General features: G+C 40.1%; 1 protein-coding gene across 2 annotated transcripts in view; it reads right to left on the bottom strand.

Moving 5' to 3' along the window:
• Nucleotides 1-11,497, bottom strand: part of TLK2 (tousled like kinase 2) — a 78,998-nt gene that overhangs the window by 47,581 nt on the left and 19,920 nt on the right. For both annotated transcript variants that reach the window (XM_015568153.1, XM_006770274.2), the window contains exons 2-5: nucleotides 8,396-8,467; nucleotides 7,327-7,396; nucleotides 6,045-6,088; nucleotides 5,267-5,362 (exon numbers count right to left, since the gene is read on the bottom strand). In XM_015568153.1, coding sequence (XP_015423639.1) covers nucleotides 5,267-5,362; nucleotides 6,045-6,088; nucleotides 7,327-7,396; nucleotides 8,396-8,467 — 282 coding nt within the window. The remainder of the gene's footprint in view (nucleotides 1-5,266; nucleotides 5,363-6,044; nucleotides 6,089-7,326; nucleotides 7,397-8,395; nucleotides 8,468-11,497) is intronic.

The following is an 11,497-nucleotide window of genomic DNA, read 5'->3' as shown; positions in this document are numbered from 1 at the left end:
CAAGATGCAGTTGGACATCCCCCTGGACTGAAGAGGGTGCAGGCTGGGCTGAGGAACCCTCCCACCCCGGGCACGAATTTTGTGCACCAGGCCTCTAGTGAATATATAATTAGTGATTAAAATATACTTCAAATTAGTGAGAACTTATTAAAAAGATTATAGGATATTTGCAGATATTAGAAAAAAGGAAAAGAAGGTTGCTTCCTTATCTATCTACTAGAGGCCTGGTGCACGATGCACATAAATTTCATCACATGAATGAATGCTTGAATATCAATGTGCCACAAACCAGATAGTTTAGCCCTCTCACAGTCCGGGACACCTTGGGGGATGTAGCAGTGTGCCAAGCGTCAGGCAGAGAGGAAGAAGTCCGAATTGGGGCCGGACATCCATCTGCTTGCGCTCATCCCAGCCCGCTGCACCTGCTGCCACCACTCGGTAGTGCTGCTGCGGAGTCAGGAGAGGCTCCCAACATGGCAGTTGCGCTCACCAGCAGTGAGCCCAGCTTCTGGCTGAGCGGCGCTCCACTGACCACCATGGGGCAGCTCCTGCGTTGAGCATCTGCCCCCTGGTGGCCAGTGCACATCATATCGACCGGTCGTTCTGCTGTAATGGTTGCTTAGGTTTATATTATATAGATTAGAGGCTCAATGCATGAAATTCATTCATGGATAGGGTCCCTAGACCTGGCCGGTGATCAGGGCTGATTGGTGGGGCGACTGGTAAGGTGATCGGGGGCGCACCTGATGCACCTGCCTTGGCTAGGCTGACACTGGCCACACACCCTGCCGCTGCAGCCAGTGGCTTCCCTCTGCGGGGCAACTGATGGGGCGATCATGGGGGCCCCCTGGCACCCGCCTTGGCTAGCCTGGGGCCTGCAGGCTGGGGGCAGCTCCTGCATTGAGTATCTGCCCCCTGGTGGTCAGTGCGCATCATAACGACTGGTCATTCCACCTCTCGTTCCACCATTTGGTCGATTTGCACATTAGGCTTTTATTATATAGGATGTATATAAAAGGCTAATATGCAAAGTGTCCCCACGGGAGTTCGATCAAGAGTTCTATTGCTCGCTATGACATGCACTGACCACCAGGGGACGGTGCAGAAAAAGGAAGGCCCCGGCCAGCAGCCGCGAGCTGGCAGGAAGGCCCTGGTCAGCAGCCAGAAGGCCCCGGCTGGCCTGATTGCCGGCCAGGCCTAGGGACCCCACTTGCGCATGAATTTCATGCACCAGGCCTCTAGTATCATATAAAGTTTATAAGAACATACAAATTCTTTTATGACTTTCTAGTGGTGAAGGGTATTTTAAACATGACATTAAAAATACAAACCATATAGGAACATCTAAGAATAATACAAAGACAATAAGTAATAAAGAAAAAGACATTGATAAATTCAACTACTTCAAATTTTTTGACTTCTGTATGGTGAAAGTCAACATAAACAAAGTTAAAAGACAAAATTACAAACAGGAAAAAATATTTACAATATAAATGATGAGTTAACAATTTTAATAAATAATGTATTCCTACCCATCAGTAAGAAAAAACAAGTACTCCGAGAAATAAATAGACAAAGGACCTGGACAAGCATTAAAAGAGAAATCCAAAGGCCATCAAATATATGAAAAAGTGTTTACTATCAGTAATTAAGAAATGCAAGTTACAACAAAGCATTTTTCTCACTGACAAAGATTATAATGATAAAATTCAGTATTAGAAGGATATGTAGAAACTAAGACTCTGAAACTGCTAATAACCAGAAAAGTGAGCATATTCTTTGACTTGGGAATTATACTTTGGAAATTTTCAAAAGGAAAAAAATGTGTAAGTACAAAAATATGTATAAACAAGGACATTCATTACAATACTACTTATAGAATATAAAATGTTTATAGGATATTGGTTAAATAAATTAATTACAACTAAAATAAAATCTATCACATGAACATACACACTATATAATAAAGAGCTAATATGCTAATTAGACCGGACTGCACAACAACCTTCAGGAATGACCAATGGGCGGGGCCGCAGAGCCATGAGGCAGCTGGGCTGCAAGGGTCAAGCTCCTTGCACAAATTTCATGCATCGGGCCTCTAGTGTGTATATATATATGGCCACTAAACTCTTTAATAATAGCCCTTTTGGAGAGGACTTTCTATTTTACCACTTCTGAATTGTTGGATTTTTAAAATATGTATATATCCCTTTATCAGGAAAAGCTATTTAACATTTTCATTTTAGAAAATGAAAATAAAATAACCAAAATGATCCTGAAAAAGGAACTCTGAGTAGAGTCCACCTAATACATTTGGGCCCTGACTTACGAGTTTAATTCGTTCCATGACGGAGCTCGTAACTCAAATTACTCGTATGTCAAATCTTAAAGTGAACGAGTGAGACACGTGATGCTGGGCTGATGTTGTGGCATTCACTGTGACGTTCGCTGCACCAACTAGCAGTGGGTATCTGAAGATGGCTCGTAACCCGAATTTTAGCTCACAACTCAAAGCAAAAAATCAGCCAAGAGACAGCTCGTATCTCGAAAAACTCATTAGTTGGGACACTCGTAAGTCAGGGCCCCAATGAATTTAAAACTATATCTGGAAATAGATCAGGCTACGATGTTTGAACCAACCACCTTCCCTTAGAAAACAGGACAAAGTATAAAAAAAAGATATTAAGACCATCAAAGATTTGATTTTTAAAAAAAGGGATCCACCAGTGTAAAATCTAAGGGAAATGAGAAACAAGACAAGTAAAAGAAGCACCAAAATCACATTTGCCCTAAGGGTACCTGCAAATCTCTTTAATTTCTATTTCTAGTGCATCCTAGTGCTAAGCAAAAGTCACAGACAAAAGCCCACCCTGTTCAGTAAGGAAACTGTTCCCACTTCAAGCTGGGCTTCTGAAGGGCTAGTAGACACCCCTAGAAGAAAAACTGACAGCACCCTAAAGGAGCTGCAAAGTTGTCAATGAAGGGACAGGGCTTCCCTGAGAAATGTTGGCTCAATTCAAATCAGTACTGCCTGGGTGGTTGAGACAAACAAACAAAATAAATAAAACACATACACAAAATGCTAGCCATAAATTCAGCAGTTTAAACCAGTATTGGATTAGTACTCTCTAGGCCAAGCACGTCAAACTCAAAGGCTAACATGGGCCAAATAAATGAGGCATGTGGCCCATGGGCCACGAGTTTGCAATACTTGCTCTAGGCATTTGGAAGAAGCAAATATTCTCTCTGGAGAAACACATCTTTATCCCAGCTCTCAAAGAAATTTCACAAATAATTTTTCAAGAATAAGCAGATTTATGTATAAAAATAAAAATGAAGCATAAATAAATGAAACCCTGCCCTGGCCAGTGTGGCTCAATTGGTTGGGCATCATCCCATGCACCCAAAGGTTGCCAGTTCAATTCTCAGTAGGAGGTGTGCAAGAGGCAGCCCATTGATGTTTCACTTTCACATCAATGTTTCTTTCTCTCCCCCTTCCTCTCTCTCTAAAAATTAATTTAAAAATATTTGCTTGTTTTCTTATCTTTATTATAGAGAGTATTATAGAGGTCCCCCCATTGCCTTTAGCTACCAGGTTCTCACACAGCTCCAGGCCTTCACCATGCTATTGCCTGTGTCTATGGGCAATGCCTATCCTATCTAATAATAGACAAACATGGTAATTAACCGTAACCTCGCTACCCTTCCCACTGGCTAACCAGGGAGATATGCAAATTAACTGCCAACAAAGATGGCGGTTAACCGCCAACAAAGATCGTGGCTAATCTGCATACATAGGCGCAATGATGGCAGGCAAAAGGGGAAAGACATAAGAATGGTGGCAGGCAAGAGCTGGGGGTGCCAGTGATCGCCATGGCGATCGGAGGACGAGAGAGTCGGGGTGCAGGACCCCCGGGGCCAGGGGTGCCGGCTGGGGCGCGGGGCCCCCCTCCTCGGGTGGGGAAGGGGGGGGGGGGGCTGGCGGGCATGACTGCAGCGATCCGCCACCGGCCAAGCCCCCAACCGGCCCTCCCACAGGAGATCGGGGCTGGTGGGGCGACCGCAGCGGTCCGCCAGCACTCACGCCCACAACCGGCTCTTCCTGGTATTATCTTGCCAAGATATTCCATATCAAGTAAGAGAAATAATTAATATAATCATACCTTTATGTAAAGTAATAAGTACTATGATAAATGAAAACAACAGTAAACAAAACAAAGCCAAGCCCTTGCTCTCATGGGATGAACATTCCAGTAGGAGAAGATGGACAATAGATAAATCATATAGTTAAAAGTTAAAACATATAAGTTACAAATAAATTAAAATGTATTAAAACTATACTATACACCAATTATGATGAATGATCTACAATAACACCTAACAATATGGATGAATCTCACAAAAGTAATACTGAAAAAAGGATGCCAGACACAAGAGAGTATACTGTATGATTCCTTTTATACACAGTACAAAAACAGGAAAAACTCATCTATGCTGTTAGAAGTCAGGATAGTAGCTATTCTGGATGGCAGGAAGAGGTCTAATAACTGCAAGGGAGCATAAGGGAGGTTTTTCTGGGGGGCTGGTAATAACATCATTTCTTGTGCTAGTATAGTTCGTGTAAATTCAGTAAGCTGTGGGGGCCTGTCCTGTGCATTGTGGGATGTTTACCATCATCCCTGGTCTCTGCCCACTAAATGCCAATGGTACCATCCCTCCGCCCCTAGTTGTGACTAAAAATTATGCCAACGTTGGCAAATGTCCACTGAGGAGCAAGACGATCTCCTGGTTGAGAACCACTAACTTAGCTATAATGTTTTTAAGACCTTCAGATCTCAAGGCAGAAAACAAACCTATCTCAAATTTGTATAGCATTAGCTTCTCTACTATGTCACTGATTAAGACTTGAAAATAATTAAAATGCCAGGAGCTGACCAAAATTTTTTTTAAATATATATAGGAACATATAAGTTTGTCAAGGATAAAAAAACTACTGTTTGGATAGGAAACCATTTCCTTGACAGAACACTGAGCTGTAGGCTTAGAAGGAATTTATTAAACTGAGAATAGAGTTAGCTCTTATAAAATGTTAATTTACTATATATAGATTTGAATCGAAGTGACTGATTCAGAGGTAATATTATGAACTTTTCTCCTTACTGCCTCATTCCCCTTGAGTGATTAATTTAAGAGAAATTTTGCTTGAGTGTTCCTGGGTTTCTTGTCTCCTGCAACAGGTGTCAAATTTCTCCAGGTGAATGCTTACCGGTAAGGGATTGGATAAGGAATGTTGCGGTGAGGATCGTGCAACTGGTGGAACACTTCTGCCAGGGCTGGTTCCTGGCCCGCTTCCCCCAGCAAACTGGCCAACAGGGAAAAATGGATATGAATAATTCAAAACAGTACTATGCTTCAGATAAGGAGAGTAAAAGATTAATACACAAACAGGTCTTAATTATATATGGACCCTCTAAAAGTCAATACATTTTATTCTAGAAAGAAAATGTCATGTAAGTCAAATTTTGCTATATTTTCCGTGAGATTTTTAAGAAGGAACTCCAGCAGAAATGTACCAAGAAAACATGGCTAGAAGCGGTTTTGAAAAATATGAGAAGAATGTTTTCCCTTCTTGTCACAAAATACATGAAGCAGAAATATAGTGGTCTAGTGGATGCTAGTGTCTTCTTTAGTAACCACTGACGATGGGTCAGTGAGCACACTATGTGTCCCACTGGACTAAAGAGAAGAGTCCAAGTTACTCAACTTCAATCTAGGTAAGACATGAAACCTAGTCTGGCCAATAAAAAAATCACCTCATTTGTGAATTTTTATATCATCACAGACAAGATACATCATAAACAAATTTAAATTCAGAAAGCCAGCAGCAGTTTCCTCTTATAGAGAGAAATCGGATGGCATAAGACTGATGAAGATGGGAAGGGCAGGAAAGCATAGTGAAGGAAAAATATTGCTTTCTAAAGCCTTAAATGAAGCAAAATTTTATTTAAAAATAGACTTCTCTTCCCCCCCAAAATTTAACTTACCTCAAAGTAATCACTAATTTTATGTCCCCTAGGTGTGCCTTTCCCTGAAAATGAAACCAAAGTAAGTATAGTTTTTCAATAACACACAGGTAAACTATCAAGCACTCAAATGTACTATGTACTCAATAACTGCATACATTGTTATCAATTCAAGTGCTGGTGTTACTTTTGACAAATGAGCCCAAATACCTAGCTCATAAGGACAGGGAGCTTCCTCTATATAAAGAAAGACTGAATAAGCAGTGAAAGGCCTTATCGCAGCTTGCTTCCCTTTAAGATTTGTTAATCTTTCTTTATAAATACACTTTTATGTCACAACTGTGAATCAAAATAAAAGTCATCTATAACCCATACCCCCAACTAAGAGAACAAAGAATTCAAAACAAACTCATTTAAAGTAAAGGGTTTGCCGAAACCGGTTTGGCTCAGTGGATAGAGTGTCAGCCTGAGGACTGAAAGGTCCCAGGTTTGATTCCGGTCAAGGGCATGTACCTGGGTTGCGGGCACATCCCCAGTAGGAGATGTGCAGGAGGCAGCTGATCGATGTCTCTCTCTCATCGATGTTTCTAACTATCTCTCTCCCTTCCTCTCTGTAAAAAATCAATAAAATATATTTTAAAAAAAAGTAAAGGGTTTATTCTATTTCACAAGACTTGGTGACCTTGTCATTTTGGGAGAATTCCCCCTCATCCCAAAAGTAAAAAATTAGTAGATTAAAAAAACAAGAAAAACGCAAATAGAGTGGGACTTCTATTACAGGAGGCAAAGGAGAGTGGAGGGGGAGAGCCAAACCATTTATTCTTTCTTTATATAAAGATATTTGGCATTAGAACTGTCACATCTATAGATTTATTCCACTGAGTGCCAGTGTCCAACTAAATAATTGATATGGAAAAAGAGTAGGTGGAAAGGACAGCCAGGTAAATAAAACCATTTCTGAGCACCTATTATTAACAAATCACTGATCTAATGCATAGTTGAAGCTCCAGTATAACCTCTTTTCTGTATAATAGATGTTTGGCCTGAAGAAAAAAACCTGTGGCCAGAAGATCGTTAACTTACAACAGGAAAAACATGAGTCCCCAAAGAACTGACACCGTATTGTCAAGTGTATATCAAGTGGCAAGTCTATAATAAACACCATGATATTCCCTTAAGGTACAACATCTCCTTTGTTAGGAATCCCTGCATACAAATGAATTACCTAGGGTGAGATGGAAAATTCTATCTAAGTACAGTACATAAGAGTTTAGTATTTTTATTGGTGTGAAATTATTACTACCTTGGCTAGTTTCATATGGTTCAGCTTTTCTTTTCCGGTTTCTCTGGTCATTCTGTTTTTTCTCAGGAGTCTGTTAAATACCATATAAATCACAATTAGCACTGTGTCAAATTTTTCAGATTATGAAAATTAGAGAGTATGAGAGTATATACAAAATATCAAATTTATAAGGAGATTTAACTGGTACAGACAAGTCGTAAATCAGTGTCCTGTACTTAGAGCAGGGTCATGGAAAGTATAAGGTCTGGAACCACATCATCTATACAATTCTTGGCAAACTGCTTAAAATATCAGAGCTTCTATCTACTCGTCTGTAAATCAGAGTTGCTGCAAAGCCTAAATAAGGTATTTTTATAAAGCACAAATGTAGTACAAATATCTAGCATATTGTAGGCTTGCCAAAATATCCTAACAGCTGCTATCTACTTTATAAGAGCTTAAATCCAATTCTTTTTCCAAAAAGGATAGACCTGCATAATCAATCAACTGGCTCTGATTTATTGAAAGTTCTGTCGAAATGCAAAATAGGTAGCTGCAGACTTGGACCCACATCCAGGCAGCTGGGTTTTTTGCCTAAAAAAAAAAATTCTTCAAATTCTATTATTAAAGTTGGCCAGGCTACACTGCTATACTGACCCACACATCTGTGTACTAACAAGCATTAAAATTCAAGGGCATCTAAACTAATTCAGATACAACTGCAAATTTTTGACCTTTATTGATGGCAACTAAGCAGAAATTTAAAAGAAATACAGACACAAGGGGTGGGGGAGGTGGAAGAGGATATAGGGGGAATAAATGGTGAAGGAGACCTGGGGTGGTGGACTCATAGTACAGTGTACAGATAATACAGTGTTGTGGAATTGTGTACCTGAAACTTGTATAATTTTGTCAGTGTCACCCCAATAAATTCAATAAAAAGGAAAAAATTAAAATTAAAAAATACAGACTCAAAGAGCACACAACTGAAACAGCACACACCTTAATAGCACCCCTGGGGTTATATTATCTTTTATCCCAGACTGAAACTGGGAATATGAAAAGTTTTGTAACAGATCTGGCTTCTTACCTCTACTTCTTTATCACTCAAGGACCCCACACTGCACAAACTCTGGTTTGAAGACTCGCTATTAAGTGGCCCCTGAAAGACAAAAAAAAAGGAATTAAAAGAAACTAATTTAAGATAACAGCAAAAGTGAGGAAGAAGCCTGTTGATTTTGATGTCTAAGTCACCTGACTTAGAAGCCAAGGGGTAACTACACTGTCTCTAAGTCAACTTGAAAAGAACTCAACTACAGTACCCTCATGTTAAAATTCTCTAACTACTATTTTCAATTCCTTTATAAAATGCTGTACGTGTGTGCAGATTTTCTCTGAGTACATGTCATGAATTCATTCTTTAAGAAAAATAAGCAGGAGAAATCAATTCTCTCAGCCTCTTCATACAGATATCTGAAAGTTGAGATGTTAATATGTTAAAGGTTCCTTATGAAGGAGTGGTCAGAACCGTATTGAACAAAATGCTTTTCTGAGTCATGCTTTAAGGAGGCATGACTGCTAGTTCAAAAACACACCGTCACAAGAGATCGATTTCTCAGAGCCTAATAGCAAGAGGAGCTTGGCTAGCCTGCTCCTCAGTGAAACGGGTGCAGACTATTTAAAAAAAACAACTACTCAAAATTTCTGGAAATGATCCCTAAGGGTAAACAGCAAATAAAGAAACAACTATTCAATAAATTCTATGACAATTCAGTCTGAAAGGTGAAAAGTTATGGTATTTGAAATAAGATCACTCCCTCCCCTTCTTAATCCCATTTCAGCAAGGCTCCAGACTGCTGCCTTCATAACACAGGACTCCCTCTTTCCTCAGCTCTCAGTCCAAGAGCTTTCTTCCTGGGTGAGGAGAGATAAGCAGCTGTGCCACACACACTCATCTCCTGCCCCCTCCAGGGCTCAGCTCCTAGAGCAAGGAGGTCTCTCACAGAAAAGTTCAGCACTCTCCCCATCCCCACCTCCAGAACCCTGGCTCAGATATTTGGCCTAGGGGTAAAAGCTGGAACCCATAATACCAAATCTCTTGCCAAGAGTGTGGACAAGAACAGTGGTGGTAGTAACAGGCGACTGAAAGGAGATTACAGTAAACTCTCAATATGTGGACCTTGATAAACAAGACTTCAGATTTAATGGACAAAATTTCCAGTCTGTATGTAATATGTGAAAATGACCACCCTGTTAATGTCTAAATGCTTTTAACCAAGATTTACTTATAATTGAATGAACAAGATATTTTTTTTGTTATTAATTTACTGTCATTTTTAACAAATTTTAGTGAATTGGCCATATGTTGGAAAAAACACTAGTAATTTTGCCAACATAAATATTACATATCTACAATTATAGTCTACACTAGTGACCCGGTGCACAAATTTGTGCACATTGAAATTAATTAGAAGAAATATTTTAATATAGCTATTCGCCCTCTCTCTATAAGTGTCAACTAAATTCACGATCAACAACAGATCGAAACACATGTGCGCGACTGGTGCCAGCGAGAGCTTTATATGTATCATGCATGCACAAGTCAACTTAGCCTTTTATATATATAGACTAAACTTGCTTAGTTAGAACTGCTTTCTGATGTAGCTAAACTTTTTCCAGCCCAGTGAAGCACCCCAACTTCTCTTTCAGGTAATTGTCAGCAGCACAGCAGTAAATATCAACATGAAGCAGATTCTTATTGTAGATCACGCAGGGAGAACGAAGGGTAAAATAACTGCAGCAGTATATGACTATATTCTGTGCAGTGAGAAAACCTGAAGTCATTTTCAAGGTCCACCATGTCTTACTTCTTCAGTGGGGTCAAGTTTCTAAACTTTCTAAATCTCCATTTTCCGGCTAATGAAAAGAAAATAGGATTCCACCAAGTCTCCTATCTAGCTGCTCCAGGACTTCTGTGAGGTTCAAATGAGATGAGGCACAGGAAAACACTTCACAGACATTTAGTTTAAGTGTGAAATGTTTCTACCTGGCTATAAACCAAGTCATGTTCCTGGACTGAAGAAACTGCAAGGAGGCTAGTCGTCGCTAGGGAAAGGAAGCTGAGCGTTGCTACATGACATCATTACCCGGACAGACACTTAGCATATTAGCCTTTTATATATATAGAAATTTAAATCCCAAGTCACCACTCATTCTCATTCAGCGAACGATTAGCAAGTGATCACACTGTATCGGATGCTTCTGTTGTAGCATGGCATGACTTTCTGCTGCAGTTTTAACACATACTGGTCAATGTTCCCCCATCCACTAAGCCATGCCCCAGCTGTGTGCATTTGTTTATTTTCAGTAACTAGTGAATGCACACATTTACTAGACCCATTCACTATAAATTTAAAATTACTGTCAACATGGCTCAGTGGTAGAGTGTCAATCTATGAACCAGAAGGTCATGGTTTGATTCTGTCAGGGCACATGCCCAGGTTGCCAGCTTGATCCCCAGTGTGGGGCATTGAGATGAGTCACAGGAAAATACTTCACAGACATTTGGTTAAAGTGTAAAATGTTTCCACCTGACTATAAACCAAGTCATGTTCCTGGACTGAAGAAACTGCAAGGAGGCTAGTCGTCGCTAGGGAAAGGAAGCTGAGCGTTGCTACATGACATCATTACCCGGACAGACACTTAGCATATTAGCCTTTTATATATATAGAAATTTAAATCCAAGTCACCACTCATTCTCATTCAGCGAACGATTAGCAAGTGATCACACTGTATCGGATGCTTCTGTTGTAGCATGGCATGACTTTCTGCTGCAGTTTTAACACAACTGGTCAATGTTCCCCCATCCACTAAGCCATGCCCCAGCTGTGTGCATTTGTTTATTTTCAGTAACTAGTGAATGCACACATTTACTAGACCCATTCACTATAAATTTAAAATTACTGTCAACATGGCTCAGTGGTAGAGTGTCAATCTATGAACCAGAAGGTCATGGTTTGATTCTGTCAGGGCACATGCCCAGGTTGCCAGCTTGATCCCCAGTGTGGGGCATGCAGGAGGCAGCCGATCAATGATTCTCTCTCATCACTATGTTTCTCCCTCTCTCTCCCTCTCCCTTCCTCTCTGAAATTAATAAAAATATATTTTAAAAATAAATAAAATAACTGTAACA

This window comes from Myotis davidii, unplaced genomic scaffold (genome assembly GCF_000327345.1).
Source record: "Myotis davidii unplaced genomic scaffold, ASM32734v1 scaffold684, whole genome shotgun sequence".
Taxonomy (NCBI): Eukaryota; Metazoa; Chordata; class Mammalia; order Chiroptera; family Vespertilionidae; genus Myotis; species Myotis davidii.
The sequence above is the reverse complement of the archived record's forward strand: the minus strand, read 5'-3'. Positions and strand labels throughout refer to the sequence as shown.